The sequence below is a fragment of the Teleopsis dalmanni genome, chromosome 2 (assembly GCF_002237135.1).
Source record: "Teleopsis dalmanni isolate 2A chromosome 2, ASM223713v2, whole genome shotgun sequence".
Classification (NCBI taxonomy): Eukaryota; Metazoa; Arthropoda; class Insecta; order Diptera; family Diopsidae; genus Teleopsis; species Teleopsis dalmanni.
This window is the reverse complement of record NC_051847.1, coordinates 52,783,159-52,804,949: the sequence shown is the minus strand read 5'-3', so window position 1 is coordinate 52,804,949 and position 21,791 is coordinate 52,783,159. Positions and strand designations below refer to the sequence as shown.

The 21,791-nt window shown below is 29.5% G+C and overlaps 4 protein-coding genes across 5 annotated transcripts in view; all 4 read right to left on the bottom strand.

The window, feature by feature from the left end:
* LOC119675413 (proteasome-associated protein ECM29 homolog) overlaps window positions 1-5,354 on the bottom strand; it is an 8,290-nt gene extending 2,936 nt beyond the window's left edge. Inside the window, exons 1-16 of the mRNA XM_038086611.1 lie at window positions 5,147-5,354; window positions 4,910-5,040; window positions 4,607-4,839; window positions 4,300-4,543; window positions 3,834-4,237; window positions 3,290-3,772; window positions 2,954-3,227; window positions 2,711-2,888; window positions 2,465-2,658; window positions 2,235-2,403; window positions 2,026-2,175; window positions 1,603-1,967; window positions 1,413-1,527; window positions 787-970; window positions 235-728; window positions 55-170 (exon numbers count right to left, since the gene is read on the bottom strand). Of these exons, the coding sequence (XP_037942539.1) occupies window positions 55-170; window positions 235-728; window positions 787-970; window positions 1,413-1,527; window positions 1,603-1,967; window positions 2,026-2,175; window positions 2,235-2,403; window positions 2,465-2,658; window positions 2,711-2,888; window positions 2,954-3,227; window positions 3,290-3,772; window positions 3,834-4,237; window positions 4,300-4,543; window positions 4,607-4,839; window positions 4,910-5,040; window positions 5,147-5,171 (3,759 nt within the window). The 5' untranslated portion in view covers window positions 5,172-5,354. The remainder of the gene's footprint in view (window positions 1-54; window positions 171-234; window positions 729-786; window positions 971-1,412; window positions 1,528-1,602; window positions 1,968-2,025; window positions 2,176-2,234; window positions 2,404-2,464; window positions 2,659-2,710; window positions 2,889-2,953; window positions 3,228-3,289; window positions 3,773-3,833; window positions 4,238-4,299; window positions 4,544-4,606; window positions 4,840-4,909; window positions 5,041-5,146) is intronic.
* Window positions 5,355-20,141: 14,787 nt separating this feature from the next.
* LOC119682914 (coiled-coil domain-containing protein 34-like) lies at window positions 20,142-21,141 on the bottom strand. Of its 2 annotated transcripts, XM_038096460.1 has the most exons (3): window positions 20,809-21,141; window positions 20,533-20,708; window positions 20,142-20,478 (listed from the first exon to the last, which is right to left on the bottom strand). In XM_038096460.1, the coding sequence occupies exons 1-3, from the start codon at window positions 21,096-21,098 to the stop codon at window positions 20,243-20,245; spliced, it is 702 nt and encodes a 233-aa protein (XP_037952388.1). In that variant the 5' UTR covers window positions 21,099-21,141; the 3' UTR covers window positions 20,142-20,242. The 2 variants fall into 2 exon arrangements, with proteins under 2 accessions (XP_037952388.1, XP_037952387.1); XM_038096459.1 differs by having other exon boundaries at window positions 20,142-20,708.
* Window positions 21,142-21,192: 51 nt separating this feature from the next.
* LOC119674549 lies at window positions 21,193-21,675 on the bottom strand. Its single transcript, XM_038085694.1, has 2 exons — window positions 21,505-21,675; window positions 21,193-21,445 (listed from the first exon to the last, which is right to left on the bottom strand). Exons 1-2 carry the CDS (start codon window positions 21,633-21,635, stop codon window positions 21,193-21,195), a joined length of 384 nt encoding a protein of 127 aa, XP_037941622.1. The 5' UTR covers window positions 21,636-21,675.
* Window positions 21,676-21,758: 83 nt separating this feature from the next.
* The window catches only part of LOC119674548 (cytochrome P450 6g1-like), a 3,628-nt gene continuing 3,595 nt past the window's right edge, over window positions 21,759-21,791 (bottom strand). Inside the window, exon 5 of the mRNA XM_038085692.1 lies at window positions 21,759-21,778. Within this exon, the coding sequence (XP_037941620.1) occupies window positions 21,759-21,778 (20 nt within the window). The remainder of the gene's footprint in view (window positions 21,779-21,791) is intronic.

Below are 21,791 nucleotides of genomic sequence, written 5' to 3'. Positions count from 1 at the left end.
ATATAAAATAAAAATATTAATAATTTATATTAACATAAACTAAGTTCTACATACTTTACTGAGAAATGTAACTGTACCCTGTGCTGTTTGTCGAGTACCTTCATGTATATCGTCCATAACACGAAACAGCTGAGACCATAACTCTTTTAATTCTGGCTCTGGAACTTCATCTGTTAAAGTGAACTTACTATAATAAAATCGTCATTTTTATTAAAATATTTTTCGTTTACTAACCTACTTCCATAGATACTGGCGCAGTTTTTGATTTTTCTACAACTTTTAACTTCTGTATCATATTTTCTTCAGTACGCAACCTTAATCCATTTGAACGCTTTAGTAAATCCCGTACAGCTAGGCAGCAAGCAATGCGTACGCGCCACTCTTTAAAAGTTAAATTATCCAAAATTTCGCGCAATATCTCCCAGTAGTACTTTTCAACCACTTCTTTTGAATCAGTTACAATTGAGTCCCAGATTGATATCATGGAATTCTGTATTTTTGGTGTGGGATCGTATTTGTAACGGTACAAACGTGGTATAATTTTTCCCAAGTATGGTTGCATTTTAGCTTTAGAATTTTTTGAAAGTGATTTTAAGCCAAAAGCAGCACCTAGTTTACTCGTCCATGCAGCATTATGATTTGCCAATTGCATAAATTGATAAACCATTTCGGGTTGATTAAGGTCAGATGCTAATGCGCAAAGTTCCTTGTATGTAGTTATATTTCCACTAAAAAGAGTTAGTATTTAATTTAAAATTAATTCAGTAAGTTTATTATTTTCTTTACCCCATTGGAGTTTTGCCAAGTGTTCCTTCTGGAAATAGTTCAGTTTCTTCTGTTACTTTATTAACACTTCGTTTCCCACCAATTAATTGATTTAATAAGGAATTTGCTAAATCGTGTTGACTTTCAGAACTAGATAAAGAATAAACTAAGCCAAGGCCTCGAGAAGCAACATCTTGCACAAATTCTTTGGAATTATAAAATTAATTACACATTAGCTATATCATATCACTTTAACTGCACGATACAATTTTCTTTAGTGTTGCGATCTAACGACAGGTTTTAGTAAAATTGAATATTCTAACTAACTTTTTCATTACGATATGTCCACGTCGTTTGAGTACCAAAAGATATCAGAAAAGATAATCAAACCATCAAGTACCATATGACATTTCTACATTGATTACACAAACATTAGTTAACAACAATTAGTATCTAAGCAGTGCGTCTAAGCTAGGGTTTAGTTTGTATTTTTTATCTAAAACGTTTCTGTCGGATATCTCAACAATCAAGTTATATTGAGACACACCGCAATGAAAAAAATTTCTCAGATTGATTGATTCGTAATCCGTAATCAGATCACAGCACTTCGGAAACTATAAACATGGCACTTTAATCAATATACTCACCACTGTCGTCTGATAATAGTTCGGTGAATGCGAATTGTAATATTTCTTTTTTATTAAGTAAGGTCGGATGATGACTACAATGTTTTACAATTCCTAATAACCAAACGGATGTGGCCTATATATTATTAAAAAAAAATGTTATGCATTTATTAATATAGTCTAAACAAAATTGTACCGCTATTTAACTTACCTGTCTACTGTGTGGATTTGGTTCCGGAACTAAACGAATAATTGAGTTCAAAAATGCTTCAAAACTCTTTTCGTCGCAATGTTCATTTACAAAATCTACTGGTGGTGTACCCGTAGTAACATCATACCCATTTAGTGTTGACACAATAGCTTCTGATATAGCAATATTCAAAGCAGCATCTTTTGGCACCTTTACCAATGACAAAAATTTTTCTAAATTACGTTGGGTAAAGTGGGATCCATCACCTATAGCTAAGTGTCCCATACATTTTGCTGCTACTTCACGAATTTTGGCACGTGTTGAAGTACTCCGCAATATACTGAATACTACAGTAAATATTATAGTCTTCGTTTCTGCTGTAGCAGCTAAAGAATATAAAATAAATAAATAATTATGGATTTGTTTATTGTCACTAAAACTTACTTTGGAACTCAACTACTTCATCCTCATCGTTTTCCTTTGGTATTGTGATCTCAACTGCAACATTTGGTATAATAACAATTTTACCAATCATCGAAATACAATTTAAAGCAGCTGAAACCAGCAGCCATTGTGTTTCACAAAGCATTTTTGCTAAAAAAAAATTAGTTAAAAATAAGAGATCGAAATGAAAAATATATTCTTTTTATTACATATAAGTTTGATAGCTTCAACAAATTGTTTCCACTCGGCTATATTAATACTCGAATTATTTGCTTTTAGATTTTCCAGTTTTCGACTAAATGCATGTCCTATCACTAAAAGCCAGCCATGCTTGTGCTCTAAGCTTTTTTGCTTTATATCAGCAATATATTCCGAAACCTGAACAAAAATATGTATTTTAATAATCTGTTTATATATAGTTTTTATGTATATTCCTTACCTGAGTGTTAAATTCATCGTCACTATAACCGTTTGCCAGTAAGATTCCATATACTTGTGCTACATTTATACGCATAGTTTCTGATATATCCTTCAAAGAGTTTGATAAGGGTTGCAATAAATGCATTTGAGATTTTGCAATTAACTCGGGTGCCACATGTAATAAATCGTACAGACAAATCAAATTCGATTCGGCTGTAATAATTGTTATTGTATATAAATATTAAAATCGTTATAAAATATTTACTTCTCTTGGCCTCAATACTGCGTTGCACAAATTGCAGATATTGATGCAGTTCATTATTATCACTCTCTTCATAATTATTTGCTATATATTGTTTAAGAATGTGAGCATATCTTTCATCACCTGGAAACGATCTTATTCCTGCTGAATACCATAAGCATACGCGTAAATAGTCAAGTACCTAATAATAACAAAATATAATTATATATATATATATTATAAATACACAATTCAATAGATATGTACTTCTTCATAGACTTCTAGTGTAAATGGTAGCTTAGTACGTCCTACTACGACGTATGATGAACTTTTTGCTAAACGTTTCTCAGTCATGCTATGTACATGCTGCATCATAGATTTGAAACTTGGCAACACAACTCGCTTCTGATCCTGTGCCGATTTGTTGAAGTCATCAGATGCTTCTTCAGGATATTCAATTGAAGATAACATATTATAATTAACATGATCTTTCTTCGATACGCCATAAAGGTATGTGGTGACATTTTCACGAAGCGAATTTCTAAAAATGAATTTTAACCATTCAATTAATAAACAATATTTAAATAAATGTTATAATATTACCGTTCTCCTGCTATTAATAAAAGTAAATATCTTGCAGGAGCATAAGATTCCGGAAAACATGTTGTGAGAAAGACACTAGTGACATTTTGAATTATATGCAATTTCGCTTCAGCGTTATCTGAGAGCATAGCTAATAATAGATGTTGTTGTCCTGACAAGTGAATTTCATTATCCATTTCAACATCCTCATCATTGTTAACATTATATTTTTTCTTTTCCCATGAGAAAGCAGGAGCCATCGATACCAACGCTTCTCGTATGGAAGAATGTAGTTCTGGAGGTGCATTAGCAAGATGATTAAAATATGAAAGTACTATTTTGAGATCTTCATTAACAACTTCAGGACAAGTACGTGCTAGTTGTGCCATTGCAGTATACGCAGCATTTTGAACATCTATTGGTTCTGATGATTCTCGCCCAATAATTTGTCCAATACCACCTAATATAACTTTAGCAAGTTTAGAAATAAGCGCAATAGGTCCACTGAAAAAAAAAGAAAACATAAAATTAAAAAAAAATTTATATAACAATTAACAACACTTACTCTTTTATTAGGTTTTCAGCAAACTGCAAAGCTAGCACTTTACATTTTTGATTAGTATTTGCGCCAAATAGCCCCTCGAATATAACTTGTATACCGTTTGCAGGATTTATACCTTTACCACGACATTTAATAAGATACTGTAGTAATTTTTGCCTAACACGGGCACAACAAGGATTCGTTTTACGATCAGGGTCAGTACTTCTATTACCAGAAAAAAGTACATAAAGTGGTTCAGTTGCATGTGGATCACTAAAGTCTATCACAGTAGAAACTTTACTCAATTCAGCTATAGCAGGAGTAGCTACACTAAAGCGTGTATCAGCAGATGCAACAACTAGCAGCACGAAAATTTCCTGATCATTAAAGACACCGGTGCAAATAAAGCGAACTATGCCTTTTTTAATCTGTATAGCATTATAATTACAATAGAAATCATAAAAAACTTTTCTTAAAATTGCACTCTTGCCTGTTCTAATTCTTCAGCTCTCCAATTACTAACAGTCACGCGTTTAAAAGAATATGTACTCATACCCGGAGGAACATCATGCTCTGGTGTAATGCCATATGGCAACAGCAACACATCCAAAAGAAGATTAAGAAAATTTTTACGTATTTTTGGTTTATCATCTAATTTCAACACTTGACTACGTTCTTTTGGATCATCTGGAACTTTTATTTCACCTAATATTGGAAGTAACAACATGAAGAACCTAAAAATAAAAACGAACAAATAAATAATAATATAATAAATATATAATATGGTAAATATTTACTTGTCTTGATAATTTTCCATATTTTCTTCACATCCTACCACTTTAGATGCTAATTCACTTCGACTTTCAATAGAAAGTCTCGGATATCCCATAATTATAAATATAATAGCAAAATTAAGTAGAAATGGAGAGTATCCATGTATAACATATTGATCCAATAATGCATCGACTGGCAACTGGACTTGCGAACGTGAAGTAACGCGTCGTTTAATGTGAGTGAGTACTTCGATAACCTAAAGTGTATAGAAAACATATGTATGTTTAGTTTATATCATAAATCTAGAAAATTTCTCTATATCTAACCTTAGCACGAACATTTTCATTAGGTGAAGTTATTTTAAGAATGACTGGCGTTAAAAAACGTCCCACAGTAGATTCTAATTTTTCATCAGTGTCTGCGGCCCCCAAGCGAAACAATACACGCTCTAATAGTTCTGCAATTGAAAAAAAAGATTATAGTAGAAATATACAAGTCTTATTTACTGAATAAGTATTTATTAATTTATTCATTAGTTATTTAATATTAATATTCGCATATACCAATTTCGTCCGATGCAGATGACATTTTCTTTCTTTTTTGCTTACTCGTCTAACTTGTGTGTCACTTTTCAAATGCTTTGTTTTGTTTTGATTTACTTTTGTGCCGTTCTTTCAAAAGTATCGGCACAATCAAAATAAGTTAACTATTACAATATAGATGTAACATATTTTTAGGTAAAAACTTGTGGTCACATCTACAATTTATATAAAATGTAATTTCTACACTGTAAAAAACTAGAGACAATATTTTCCAACAAATTTTTACTACTTAGTGAGTAGTGTAATAAGTAATAATAGGTCTGTTCCACGAGCAACTTAAGTAAAGTACAAACTGTGAGCGTAACAGAAATAAAGTGTGAATTCACACAGATTTAAGTAAAGTGTAAAGTTTGATGAGAACACCAGTGCCGCGCAAAAAAACAATACAAAAATTTAAATTGAGACCAAAACAGACGATTTACACATCAACACAAATTTTATTTGAAATAAAATGTACATGTAAAGTCTGTGTAATATTTTCAAATTTCGACAAGGATGTTACGCTTTCTTAGATGCTCTCTTTTACTCGAAAATTTGCTTGGTGAAACGCACTTGTGTATACACAGTGTTACTCAAAGTTAGTGCAAGTAGTTCGTGGAACAGACCTGATATTAAGTAATTCAGTGGGTCACAACGATAATACATGGCATTTATGAATTTTGGCCTTCTAGTGTGTTTAGTGTGCGTATATATAATATATTTGCAATTTCACGTGTAATAGCAAAATTTGCAAAAATCATACGCAGATTAATGAAAATCAAAATATATGTATTAAGATCTCAATATTAAGACAAGGATCAAGATCTCTGTGTATCGTAGAATGTGCATCATTGCAAACTTAAATAATTTTGAATGCATTTTGATCGTATTAGTCTTGCAAATATTTAGAACAGCTAATTTTTGGTTTTATATTCATTTACTTATACAACTCATATTTCGATATGAATAATTTTAAAGATGTCAAGAAAAGTAGAATATATTGAATTCTGTGCTGAATTTTGTTTGTTTATTTTGTTTGAATAAACGAGTAATTTGAATTTATGCTTTTAAATGTTTAATATAGTACTTTCTTGATCGTAAAATAGATATAAAATCAAACAATTGTCAACAAAAGTTACCAGTTTCGCTAAAGTATCGCCTAGCGAACAGTTAAAAAAGGTATTATCATTCACAATAGAGTTTTGAAAATCACATATGCAAGAGGTAATTAGTGTTGAAAATATGGTCTTGCATACTGCCTTGAAAATCAATTGTAGTATCATAAGGGAATTATTTTTGTAAAATCAAATAATTTTGCAGGTGCAACAATACATAGAGATCTTGAATACTCCTCTTAATTTTTTTACGCTTTTGCTCGTTGATCTTCGTATGTGATCGGCATTATGTCGGTAACTATTTAGTCCTTGAAAATAATAGTGTATGCAAAAACATTAAAGCAGTGTTTAGCATATTATAATATCCATCAATAAAATTTTTAAAATAAATTATTGTATATACTGTAATATGTGCAATATCAATTTATTTCTATTCAACTGGATACAATTTTTTAAGACACAAATGTGAACTTGTACTCTAATCAATACACCGATTAGAGGTAAAAAATATTTGAACTATTGTAAAAATGTCAAATAGCTTTAAAATATTAACTTAAGCTCAAAAAGATCAATTTAGCCGTATTTTTTTCATATAGAGTTGCAAAAAAATTTTTGCAACTTACTAAAGAAAACACGTGAAGTAAGAACAATACACTTAAAATTTTCAGAGTAAGGCTTTACTTGTAAAAATAATACGTCGAGTTTCAGTTTAGCATTGCTCTGTTATTACTCATTTTGTTTTCTTCTATTTAAATGAAGTAATTTTAAGTGTTTGCAATTTTTATATATATCTTATTGTACACAACACAATAAAAAACATATAACAAAAAATAGCATTAGACATATTTTAAGTGATACCAATGTGTTTAAAGCAAACTTAATCCTGTTTTTTTACAACTCTAAAAGAAATAAATACGCCTATTGTAAAGTCTTAATTTTGACTTACAATTGGCGATGCGATGTGGTAACCCACATAAATGAGTAATAATACTCGTACTATTAAACAAAGACAAATGCATACAAAAAATACTCTATTCGGACACTCTTCAATAAATCCCCGAGCTGCACGTTTCCAGATTGGTTCATGCATTTTTTAAAAAGGACAAAATTTTGAATACGAAATATAAATTGAACGTTTCTGTCCTAAAAAATAAATAAAAGGTTTTTTAAATGTTTTAAAAATTTTAGTATTAATGACTAGGATAACAAAAATCTACTCTCTTAAGTAAATTGATTAAAAATAAATAAATATTGTTTGTTATTGATGATTGTTAATCATCTATAATATAAAGGATTATATTATAGATGATTAATTTATTTCAAAAAAATAGTGTAATAAAATCAAATTACAATAATATGGGACATAATCAATAGAATTATTCAACGAGGACTGTTAATTGATAAATGGTTCTACTGAGACCAAATGGTATATTAATGGGCTAATTTAAACTAAATCTACATAAAGACAACTGACGACTAAAGCTCCTTGGCAGCTCTAGCCCTATCTATTTAGACAAACAGACAGGGAAAATAAACTATAAAGTGTCCTTACCAAAAAAAATACTTTAAAAATGTATCTGTTAATATTACAAGATTCTTGATAAATGATAAAACCGTTTGGCATGGTGGTATATGTATTTTAACAGTATATTTACACTAAGGGCGCATCATATAAAATTTCCCTTATAGAATTTATTAAGGTAAAACAGGTTGAACATACTTTTGCAGTACATGAAGTTAAATAGTTATATCCAATTTCAGCGATATTGGATATCAACTCAAATATAATATTAAAAGTTCTATGCTCACTATTTATTTATATATTAGTTTAAGATAACGTTTGGATATTTGATTTTTGTTTTCGTATTGCTTTGTGTACAAAAACAAAAAACTAAACTAACTCTTTACCTGCACCAACCATTCAATACATTTTGCATGAAATTACAAAACCAACTATTTTACATGCAAAACGCGTTTTGTATTTTCGTTTTTAATAATATCAGGCACGCCATGTGGCTTATATTTTGTTTTTAAAAATAAAAGTTATTTTTGATTTTTCTATTTAAAAAAAAAATAATAGTTATTTGTGCGTTTTAAAATAAAAAGCAGAATGATAAGAGTTATTTGTGCGAGGAAAAATAAAAGGCACATGATAATAATTATTTTTGAAATATATAATATAAGGCAAATTTAAATATAATTTTTTGAGTTTTATTTTAAAAGCGAATGATAAAAGTTATTAGTTGATTTTTATATTTTTAATAATACCTGTAACGGTCCCTGCCTATGAGTGTTCTGAGATCCTCCTGTCTCTGTTTTTCATATCGACTGAAAATTAATATATCCTTCATAATTATTAAATAATAAATTATTAAAATGCAAAAATAGTAAAATATAAACATATTTTTATTCCATTAATAATGCTTACATATAAAATTTAAATTTTAAAAATAAATTAAGTTTATATAAACAGCAGCTGAGAGCTACTAAATGGTTTTAAAATGATAGTAACTTAAAGATTTCTGTTCCGTGTCCGAAATTACTCACAAGGACAAAGTTAATGTACCGGCACAATTTTGTTTTGTTTCTTAGAAGTATAATCACTGATTAAATTAATGCAAATTACTACAAAAATAAATAATTTATTATGTTAATAAAATGAGTAAAACTAGTTGCTCTTGTATCTGAAGGAGCACTTTATGTTTGTGAGATGCGTGAGAAGCACCATACTTCTGGGCGTAAAAATTAAATTTATTTTTTATGTGCTGTATAATTCTACAAATTTCTGGTAACATTTATTATTCATTCTTATGCAATAATTGTATCTTTAAGAATTAAGGATCTGTGATTTTCCGCCAGTTTAACGGCTCACATGTCCGAATAGATTATCATTAAATGTCCATTAAAGTTTTTCTAAGTGAGGCGCTTAATTACTATTGCGAACAAGGCTGATTACTTAAGTGTAAACAAACAAACTAGAAACTTTTTTCTGTCTTTATCTGCAAAGTTTTAAGATGTTTTCGTTGTTTCTTGTTAGGCACGATAACATAATATGAAAGAAACCATTAAGACATTGGCAATTTAATTGACGCAATTAACACCAACCACAACATCAGTATTCAAGTCATGAGATTGATTGGATTTAGTATTAACCATTATTATTAAAAATTTCTATAAATAGATACATTTAGAAGCCTTTTTTATGTCGAATACATAAGTTGCTATTGTAAAAATATAATTTGAATAAAACATATTATTCAGTATAATACATTCCATATTTTGGATGCCTTGAAAACTCCTCATGTTGCTAAAAATTTAAATAATAAAATCATTTGTATTTATGTATCTAATGTCAATGTATTATGTATTCGGGCTATATTGTTACACGTGGGCGTAGGCATGAACCTTGGCAGAGGGCAGAGCTTAAATAATTATTTTTAATAAAAATTTCAAATTGATGTGCTATTAAGAGAAGTTAAATTTAAAACTTTTTGGCGCTGAGTTCATCGAGAAGAAAACCTAAACCAAAAAAAATTATTCACATATCAATTAAAAAAAAAACACATTAAAACCACCTGCCATTGCTGTGCTATCATTGCAAGTACTAAAAATTTATTTAAAGAACTTTAATAATATTTTAAAATCAAAACAGATAATCAAGATCTTAAGCAGCAAATGCTACAACCGAGTAACTTATGCCGTTTTCGATTAGAAATTCTAGACTAACTTTTTTAATTGTGATTCACTTTAATTGTAATTTCCATTTCTGATTGGTAAATCTCGAGCGAAATGTATAATACTTGAGATAATTTCATAACACTATAGATATTTCGACAGAGTAGTAAGATAACCCTAAAATTAACAGCTGTTAATGACAGATAAAGTTTGATTTGAACCGAGATATGTGTTTTTAAAAAATATAAATACCCACTAACAAAACTGCAAAAATGTTGTTGGACAACTAAATTTGAAAATGCCATAATAACAGTGCAAAGTAGCAACAACAAAATAGATTTATTCGAAACGTACTATATTTCTAGGTTACCCAGCTCATTACTCGAGATCGTGAATACAACTAACGTTTTAGTAAAATGATTATTTTTATATAGTTCAACTAATATATACTCATATTTAAAGACATCAATTGATATAATTATTTTATAAATGATTAATATATTTAGTTAATTATTAATTAATTGTAAAGAGGTTTTCAAAAAGTACTGAACTACAACAACAAAAATTCTTTTCTATTATTTTAATCAATTGAAATAATACAGGCTGATCGTATAGCAGTTTCAAGTATTGGAAATAATGCTCGTATTTAATTATTCATAAATAATTTTTTGAAACTGCAAGTACCAGGAGTCGAACATGTGTCCTGCCAAATTTGAAGGTCAGAGTCAGCGCACCTTAACCAACTGACCCAAAGCCGTACTTGATTTTTATGTTCGCACATTATTCGGGAGTTTTATTAACAAATTCAGTTGCTGTGTTTTATTAGAACGAAATCATAAACTACCGGCGAAATAATTGATTTAATTAATTATATTTTTATTTTTAATTGATAAATTTCAGTACTATTCTGTTTAATTAATATTTAATGTTTAATAATTATTAAATTATTAATTTATTTTAGGTAATGCTGCAACAACAAAAAATACAAGTCTTGAAATTCTTATGTGAAGTTTTTTACTACAAGGAGTTCATTTTTTCTCATAAAATTTTTATTATAAATTTATTATATTTATTATATAAAATTTAATGAATTATTATATCCGTGAGTTTCGACCTTTTAATAATGCAAATGGTATACAACGTAAGATATGAGAAAAAAGGACTAGGCTACTATTTACTTTAGAGCAGATCTATATATGTTTTCCATTACATTCTTCGTAAAAAATAACCGTAATATATTGTGCTGTACAGGTTATTATATACCTATATACATTAAGACTGAAAAGTTTTCGGAAATTCTCATTTAAAATTCGCGCGCTGTATATTTTTCGATATTTTAAGTTTATGTAGTTTGGCAGCACTGTCCTTAATTACTATGCCAAAAATGAGCTCGATCTGTCAGACAGTTCGTTTACGGCAGCTGTTGAAACCAGTTCACCTCAGTAGTGCGTTGCGAAATGTCTTCGACGGTCGTACGACCGTCCTGGAAGGCTTTGTACCACTCATAAACTTGAGTTTTCGATAAAACTGATTCCCCATAAGCCTTTTGTAGCATTCGCAACGATTCTGCACACGAAATTTCGTTCGAAACACAAAATTTGATGCAAACTCTTTGTTCAATATTTTTTTCCATTGTTTTTTTCGCAACGCCCTACTGAGGTGAACTGGTTTCAACAGCTGCCGTAAACGAACTGTCTGACAGATCGCGCTCATTTTTGGCATAGTAATTAAGGACAGTGCTGCCAAACTACATAAATAAAATATCGAAAAATATACAGCGCGCGAATTTTAAATGAGAATTTCCGAAAACTTTTCGGTCTTAATGTATATAGTATATACTATATACCACGATACGCGATTCCTGCGCAATATATTACTCAACGTGTTTCGTCACCTGTTTTTATAATTATACATTTAAGTATTGTGTAGTCTTACGAAGCCTGCTCTGACATGGAATCGAGAGACTTTTCTCTATTCACGAAGCTAAAACTACCATTCCGAGGAAGAAGTTCAGGGATAATTATGTTCATAAAACAAAATTCACTGAGAGAATCTACGAAAAATATGTAGATGATTAGTTCAAGCACTGGTATAGTTGTATCGTACTTGAATGGCTTAAATTTTTATTGATTGATGATTTTTTTTGATTTCTCAAATAAATGAGTACACATTTTTACAGAATATATACAACTAGTAACGTCATAAAAAAAATCTGACTACCCTAAAGGTGTGTGGGGGTCACGACAGTCGCCTGATACAATATTCAGTTTTTAGTCATTTGAAACCAATTAGCATTAGTTCTATATATGAACAATGCATAGAACGAATCTAAAGCTGGCTTATTCTATATAAAATTAAAAGGAATCAAAAATTGTTTATACTTTTTTTATTAATACTTTCAATAGAACAAATACTATTTATTTTAATAAGCAATTTCTTTGTGATTTTGGCGTTATCTTTTTATAAGAAAACCGATATTAAATTTTAAATCCTACAGATATAGTGAACTGTTTTATTCATTGTTTATTTGCAGTTTCATAGCTCCCAATTACATACTTTCTGCAGCAAATTTTTAAATTTTTTTTTTTACATATTTTATTAATTTTTTTCGTCCCAAATTGTTAATCAAACCTTCAATAGTTTAAGTCAATTTGGATTCTGGTTTCGGGAATTCTTTTTTTCTGCTATGCTGACATTGTGAAAATATATTTTCTAAAGAATTTCTCTCAAGGACTTGTTGTGCACAGACAGTTATGTAGACAAAGATATACATTACATATCCGGTTTATCATTGTATTATTCGATTTGAATTTATTAGAATTTTTGGCCAATAAAAGTAACACTTAAAGAAGCTCTTCTCGTATCCTCAATTGTCTGCTGCTGTGTTCAGTGCCGCACATAAAAGCTGTTGGAATTTTCATTACATATTGTTTATACCCGGATTGTTCCATAATGGCTCATATGGCGATGTGCACTTAATTCAGTGCCCAAGGCAGCTTCTTGATTGCCTACAACAGAAAAATTTCGTATTTTGTTAGCTCATCTCAGCTTTTTAAAGCAGCACTAACGTTGCTGCTGCTGTTAATATTGGTTTTTTTCCTTGTACAAGTGGTGGACGCTCATAAAATCTCCCTTGGTAAGTGGGCGATTATTCGCGATTACAAAATTTAACAAAGCACTCTTGGCTCCAACAAAGCAACGCCTACCACGTGCATTAAGGTCATGTATATCAATACATGTTTATGTGCGTATAATCATTGAATTTAAGACATTGCATAGACCAGAGGCTTTAGACGGAACTGGGGAGACGTACTAAGACAAAATTGCTGATTAACTTAGGAACGATTACTACCATTCTTGCAATGGATTTGCTAAGCTCATGTCGAACAAATATTAATGTTCTGTTATATTGCACATAAAGTAGCTGGTCGGTGGGGATATCAACAGTATCGTTAAGTAGAATAATGAGTAAGCAATAAACAGTAACAATTTGATGAATACGGTTGTATGGTACTTATTTATGTGTAGCGTGGATCTTACCAAAATAATTTTACTTTCAAATTTTATGGTAAAAGCGAAATTATTAAGGTGAACTTATGTTTAAATTATCCTATATATTACTCAATTCCTTTTTAGGTGCTCTGAATAATGACTTCTTCACGCTCTAAAAATTAAAGAGTGTCATTCATGGAATGGTGCAATGGAATAAAATCCCTTTTAAAATGTATGTCTAAAAAAATAGTTTTTTATACAAAGTCTAAGTTGTTGCTCCACGGTGACAGTTAAAAATTAGAATAGCTTACGTGGAGCTAGTTACTAAGGGTTAGAGCTAGTCGTAGCACAAGGATTCAATCATTGCGAGCCCTAAGAACCAAGTTCTTCTAAGATTTAAGACCTAAGATTTATGTTCTTCTAAAATGTAAGGTAATTTTTTTCAAATAACAACCTATATTCGTTTAATAGTTTTTTAATTATTCATATGAAATACCCAAGCACACTTGAGTATTTTGATTATTTTAGAGGTACTTTTGTTGTTATTAATTATAATATATAAATTATAATTATATTATATTTTGTTAATTGTGTACATCTATTTATGGTCACCGACGCTTCCGATTGTAGAAGTATATGTTGTGGAAATGTTTGTAGATTTATTTTCAAACCAAGTGCTCAATATGAAAAGTGTATAGAATAGTTCCTTAATTTCAAAAAACGATTGAAAAATTGCCATTCCCTGAAATATTAAAAAAAATCGCAACTCATCGGTACGATACCGGTAAAAAAAAATAATATTCTAGAGCTCTGCCCATCATTATTTTAAATAATTTTGCATAAGGTTTTACATTTAATTGATTTCACACATCCATTGAAGCCGTTGAAACTTGATTAACATTCCTAACGTAAAATTGTATTTAATAATGAACCACAACTCTAACTAAGTAAGTCAAGAATTAAAATTATTGCCTTTGGTTTTAGATTTCCCAGCACCCATGGCCACACTCCGACAAATGATTTGCTTGATGCAGTTTATAAGCTGCGAACATCATTGAGCAATAGAAATTAAGATGTTACTGTAAACGTCAATGGCAAACGATATCTAGCTACCACCATGTCTTCTTGTACAGAAGTGCATGAACATGGAAGACCTTTGACTTCAATAGGATGATAGCATATGTCATACTTATTATAGAAAGAATTTGATGACAATATGATATCTAAAAACAGATTCGTTACGTGATCAATTAGATTATATGGGCTGACGTCACTCCACAAATTTTTATAAGAACATTTGAATTGTTGATCTATGAGAACAAACCAGGAATGATTCCAGATCTTGAGCCCAATATCGAGCGTACTATTTGTGACATATTGCTATATATAAATTCTTGAAAAACTGTTTGTGACGATCCTGTGACCGAAATCATTTTTTTATCTATAATGTCGTACAATTATCTATTGCATATACAACTTGTTCATTTCATTTGCTTTAATTTCAATATTTAATTTTATATATTTAAAAAGGACACCCTTTAAGTAAAATCAGATTTTGTATCTTTATATTTTTATTTAATAATTTTAGGTTGCAACTTATAATACCATATTAATTAAATATGCGGTCTGAAATACATACTTTTAAATTTATATATATTAAAAGAGGATTTTGATGTAAGCATATCTTTCAATATGATGTTAGGATTTGATATATATAACAACAGTGAAATCACCGATAATTGTAGAATCGTATAATTGTTTTGTAAGATGTATTGAAGAAAATTTTTTCGTAAATAAAGTTTTTGCATAATAAATTTGATGACTGACTAAAAATATTTTATAAACAATTAATATAATAATGAAATCACAATCTGCAAATATACTCATACCTGTTGCGTTACAAATTGTATTTCTGCTTTATATTCGGGATGAACTGCTGCTAGGTACAGTGAATTATTTATGATGGACTCTTCTATCTTATTTGCCCATTTATTTACTTTTGTGTGTAATTTTGATAATAAAAAAACTTCCAGTAATAAACTCAAATTAATTAATAGAAACGGTGTTGTTAAATACGACTCGCTATCGACCAAACCAAGTAAAGAAATCATCAACCGATATATTACCAACTCAGCAAAAGATTTAATTTCATATAAAATATTGTCGTGAATAGAATGCATTCTTGTCTTTAAATTATTTACATCTTTAATTACTCTCCAAAGAATCTTGTATTGTTCTTCAGAATATATTATTGGTTTTTCTAATAATATACTTAAATGTTGGTACGAATTCGCCACTCTTTGATAATAGAGGAATACACACTCATAAGCGAATTCATACATTAAAACATATATAATGCTGGAAAAATAATTAAAATATGCAAATAAGCGAATATAATTTAAAAAAATTATATTTAAAATATCGCGTAAACGAGATATCCAAAATGATGTAGTGTCTATGTAGGAAGTCAGCATAAAACGATGTTTAAACTCATCGTACGTCTGTAGTATATCACTAATCAATAGTTTGTTTTTATCCTTTTGCATTATTAAATTGAATATTAAACTAATTGAACGTATTATGCTTATCATATATAAAAACATATAAAATTTAATCTTCAATACTCGTCCTCTTTTTGTAAAAAATATTTCATACGCCGTTTCAACAAAAAACAAATATAGACAAAACCGAAGAATACATTTCATAGCGCATTGGTAATATTTTTGACCATATAAAGCATAACATTCCTCAAGACTATTGGTGGTTTTTACATAAACCAAATTACTGAATCCAACGCATTGTACACTTTTACATAGTAGTAAACTTTGCAACTTAAAGAATAGACCAGTTTTCAAACGATAATCCACAAAGCTGAACATTCTAAAACGATTACAGTACGAATGAATCCAAAAATGCTCTTCCAAAACTATTCATTATTTACGAATAAAGGTCTGCGTTTTATATAACTATGTATTACGTTAATGATAATGATAACCATAATGTCACCATTTACCATTAATTTAAATAGTGAAATTGCTTAAATGTAACAATAAAAATAATATAGAAAATGTTTATTAACTTTAATGGATTGTTATCATGACTATATTAACAAAATTTCTAATATTTTCTCAATACACGTATCCATGAACAAAGTACACACACAAAACTCTACAGAAAGAAGTTATACTCAATTTTATGTTACAAATACATTGTGACCGAAAAGCTTTCGGAAATTCTCATTTAAAATTCGCGCGCTGTATATTTTTCGATATTTTAAGTTTATGTAGTTTGGCAGCACTGTCCTTAATTACTATGCCAAAAATGAGCTCGATCTGTCAGACAGTTCGTTTACGGCAGCTGTTGAAACCAGTTCACCTCAGTAGTGCGTTGCGAAAAAAACAATGGAAAAAAATATTGAACAAAGAGTTTGCATCAAATTTTGTTTTTCGAACGAAATTTCGTGTGCAGAATCGTTGCGAATGCTACAAAAGGCTTATGGGGAATCAGTTTTATCGAAAACTCAAGTTTATGAGTGGTACAAAGCCTTTCAGGACTGTCGTACGACCGTCGAAGACATGCCGCGTTCTGGACGACCTTCGACCTCTACCACCGACGAAAACATTGAAAAGGCAAAGGAAATCGTGTTCAAAAATCCTCATGTGAGTGTTAGAGAGATAGCACGAGAGCTAGGCATCGGTCGTGAGATGGCTCGTTTGATTTTGGTGGACAATTTGTGTATGCGACGTGTCAACGCCCGGCTTGTTCCGATTCACCTCAATTTGTTCAACATTATCAACGATTTTAAGGCCAAACATTCAATAAATACCATCGAACAGCCACCGTATTCACCTGATCTTGCACCGTGTGACTTTTTCCTGTTTCCCAACCTCAAATTACCACTCAGAGGAACGCGTTTTGAATCCATAGAAGACGTAAAACAGAATTCGCAGAGGGAACTCAAAGCCATACCGGAAAGCGCCTATAAAAAATGTTTTGATGATTGGAAGAAACGTTGGCATTTGTGTATCGCTTCTAATGGAGCATATTTTGAAGGAGATAAAATAAATATTGATGAAGATTAAGAATTTTGCGTTTTATTTAAAATTTTCCGGAAACTTTTCGGTCACAATGTATACATATAAAAAAAAAAATAACTATAATTAATTAATTCAATTATTTCACAGGTGGTTTATGATTTCGTTCTAATATAATACAGCAAGTAAATTTCTTAATTAGTTTCACATTATTTTTATAACGTTATTTCTAATTTACCACCATCCCACCACCTTTCCTACTTCCATGAAATAGTGTCTTTTGTCCTTGCTAGTCTTCTGTGCATTCTTTGCACTGGTGTCCGGTTTTGGCCTTCTTTATCAAGTCTCTCCATTGAACGTGACTGCTAGCCGATATCGTACAAATGGGCGCCACTAGGACACGAGTGTCTATATCTACGCTATATTTTTAACTCATAGATATTCTGGCCATTGTCGCTTGGCATAAAATTTGCAACAAAGCGCTTTCTGAGCGTAATTCTCTATACTAATAGAAAGTATATGATTCACCAACTGCAGCCTAATAAGCTAATAAGCCGTTTGCTTGTATAAAAATTTAGATTAATTTGGTGTCGTTTAATGTCTGGAGGTGTTATTAGACTGTATTTTGTTTTTGATAATGAATATGACAGTTATCGTCAATAGACTATCTACATATATGTTATATGATTACAGATCTTTCATGACATGAATAATATTAAATCAATTATTTATTTTATTTTTAATAATATTTTATGTTAAAATTATATTTGAATATTAAAAAAAAAAACAACAATCCAGTCAAGGCGTAGAGGAAGGTTATGAAGAAACCTCGCAGTTAATAGAGAGCAAAAGTGCTCAAGTGCACTGACTTTAAAATATATATATAATTTATTAATTTTTGTAAATTATGTATATTAAATTTGAAGTTCTTATTCTTATTTAATAAATATATTAAATTTAATTTAATTATGTATTTTTTACAAAAATTAATATACATATATATATATATATTTACATATATATAAATTTGGCTAAACATTACCTCACTCTAAACTGTTAAGCGCAAGGATGCTTTTGTGTCATTCAATGCCTGTTTTTAATACTTAAAAAAGAAAAATTTTCCAAATTCTCAAAACAAAAAGAATCCATTCAGCCTTAACTAAATATATGACAATGCATAAAATAATAGTTGTGCATCAAATGCAAGGATATAAATTTACCCAATATTATAAAAAGAGACCTTGACTTTTGCTTTAAGGATTAAATTAGCTCTTCAGGTTAGAATATTTATAAGAGCAATTGTTTTAAGTGCAAAGAAAAAAAAGCTAAGAAAAAATAATCTATAAAATACATTTCTACCTTATGATGTTTAGATGCAAGGAAGCGAATAATAATCCAGTGAGAATTTACACATATATACATTTACGGAATTTTTTAGTTTGTATTTTAGGCATTTACATTGGAAATATATTGCAATTGTATTTGTCCGAGGTTATTTACAATATTTATAAGGATAAGGAAAGTATGCAATGATGATGTTCACATGCAAATATTTGTCTAAATAATCTAAGAGCAATTAGTTTAAAGCTCAGGTAAAAATATACCTATTGTATATTTATTATATATTTTGCAGAAAATAAATTAAATATTATTATCATTGATGGAAAAAACATGTCTTAAAATAAAAATTTATTATTAAATATTATTATAAAATATTTTAAATTTAAATAGGAATGGTGATAAAATTTACACAAAATAAATCTTTATACTTGAACCTCATTTCTTCGATTAAATCGTCATCAATAGCTTTATACCTTTCAGAATAGGGTTCGTTTTAGTCATTAATTTGGTGGACGAAAAATATTTCTGTTGCCATTTTTTCAAATTTTGAAATAAGTAGATACTAAATTTCACTATAATCTTCAAAATAACTATTTACGACAGATATCACTTTATTTGTCAGAATGTGTACCTATTGTAGGTATATCAGAGTTGAGGATCAAAAATCAGTTTAAAATGCAATTCGTAAACTAAAGCAACTAGCGAAGTTAGTCCCTATAAGTTGTGTTAGTGAAACAAAATTTACTTTAAGAATTTGGATTCGGTAGTTGTGACTTTCAGTTTATTCAATATTATACTTACATATATAGTAAAATCTAGTTATAGTACGACACTCTATGAAGTATATAATCTATCAATTATACTCCCTTGCCATCCCAAAAAACTGATCACATTTTTCTTCATATTCTTCGGAAGTTTTTTCATCTTTTTTATTGCACTGCTTTGAGTGTAGTGGTGAATCATTATTTCGCGTTTTGTAAATAGTTACGAATTTAACTATTGGAATAGTCTGTTCCAATAGACCCATAGAAATGTAAAGTGATTATGTTATTGGTCCACAGTTAATAAATGTAGGTTTCTACTCATATTTGTATACAATATTGTTCAAATGTAGTAAAGCAAAAAATCTATAGCGAGAGCAAGTTTTCTGATTCTTTTTGTATTATCACTCAATAACCTCTTTAAAAATCTAATAACTTCAATAACAAAACGAGCATAGATTAGAATTAATTCAAATTAAAAAAATTATTTTATTTAAATCTACTATAAAACAATATAACAAATAGAAATAGAAAATTAAATTTCAAATTATAATCTGTTGATAATTTGTATCGAAAAATAATATGAACTTTATGATAATATTTGAAAAAAGTTAAAGGCTTAACTGACAACAATACGAAGATATATAAATAGTTAGTAACTTATGTTTGCCACTGGTTTGGATTAACATAACTATGAGATACTGCACCACGTAATGAGTCAAGACCCCTATTTAATGGTACGGGCTTAGGTTTTTTAGCAGCTTTCGTTATCCATGCTTCCCATGCTTCAGTTGCTTTTTGTTTTCTCTCTTCTATTTCATTACGTTGTTTATTTATTTCTATTTGTTTTAGTAAACGCTTTTGTTTTTCTTCTCTTTCCTTATTACATTCCCATTCTAAAAATTTGATTTTTGATTGCATTGCTTTTAAAATAATGTTTTCTTTCTTACTTATATCCGTAAGTAAGTTACGTGACTCTTGAATTTTCTTTAAGGCATGAGCATGTTTTTTTTTATTGAACCATTCCTGAACTTTGGTCGCTGAAACACTATTTTGCAATTCCTTACGTTTACGTTTTTCCTCCTCTAATTGTTTTTGTTTAATAGTACGGTCCGTTAAAAGTTTGCTGTAAAAAATATTAACCGATGAAAAATTAACAGAAATATAATCAAATTTTATGTCTATTTTTAAAGTAAATTTAGTCTCATTTTGTTTTAATGTATTACTTCTTTTGTTCTAGCCACTGTGTATAAGCCAATTCAGGATTTCTAGCATCTCCATATATTTTATTACTGTCTCTGTCATATCTTAAAGCTGTACTTGAAAGTTGACGATTTGTTGGTATCTTTAAGGGAGGAATGATATCTTTTTCCTCCATATTGAGAAGAGAATTAACCTCTTTTTTATTAGTTGAAGTCGGTTCTAAAATGTTCTTAATATATGCAGCTGAGTTTACAAATCTTGAAATAGGATTTATTGTTATCTCCAAGGAAGACACAATATCATTATCTTCCATATTGACAAAAGAGCATGTCTCTTCTTTATTACCTGAAGTTGGTTCTAAACTGTTCATAGCCTGTAATTAGAACACGTGGAAGCACACTTTCGCGTCATATCACACAAACTGAAATATTTTTTTTCATATCAACAAAAGTGCAAGTCTCTTCTTTATTGTTTGGAATTAGTTCTAAAGTTTTCTCAATATATTCAGCTGAGTTGGTAAGCCCTGGAACATAATTCGTAGGTTTCTCCAAGCACGACACGATGTCATTATTCTTCGTATCGACCAGAGGACAAATATCTTCTTTATTGCTTGAGGTCATTTCTGAAAATTTCTCAATATACGCAGCTGAGTTTACAAACCTTGGAGGAAGAGAAGTTTAAATAAATACGTTCTTTTTAAAGAATTTTACAGTTCCCACCTCACGGTTGTGTTTTTATTTTGAGAACCAGAGTTTAGTTTTGTTGAATTTGCTGAACGTGTAGAGCTTAAAGAAACGCTCCTATCAATTTCTGTGCCGTTTTTATCAATTTCTGTTCTGTAAAATACCATTATGTAGTTGATCGATATGACAAAGAAAAATTTTTTGTATTATATGAAAGAAGGAAATGACAATAAATTGAATTGTATTTTGTTAATATTGTTAATATTTTTATTTTTTTTTAAATTAAAACTTTATTTATATATAAGCAAATCTGTAAAATGAGT

Excerpts from the sequence above, each read along its gene's own strand:
- LOC119674549 (XM_038085694.1), bottom strand. The coding sequence starts at position 21,635 with ATGGTATTTTACAGAACAGAAATTGATAAAAACGGCACAGAAATTGAT. Across the intron at positions 21,446-21,504 it reads AATAAAAACACAACCGTGAG|GTTTGTAAACTCAGCTGCGT; the intron begins GTGGGAACTGTA and ends TCTTCCTCCAAG.
- LOC119682914 (XM_038096459.1), bottom strand. The coding sequence starts at position 21,098 with ATGGAAGATAATGATATTGTGTCTTCCTTGGAGATAACAATAAATCCT. Across the intron at positions 20,709-20,808 it reads CAGTGGCTAGAACAAAAGAA|CAAACTTTTAACGGACCGTA; the intron begins GTAATACATTAA and ends TATTTTTTACAG.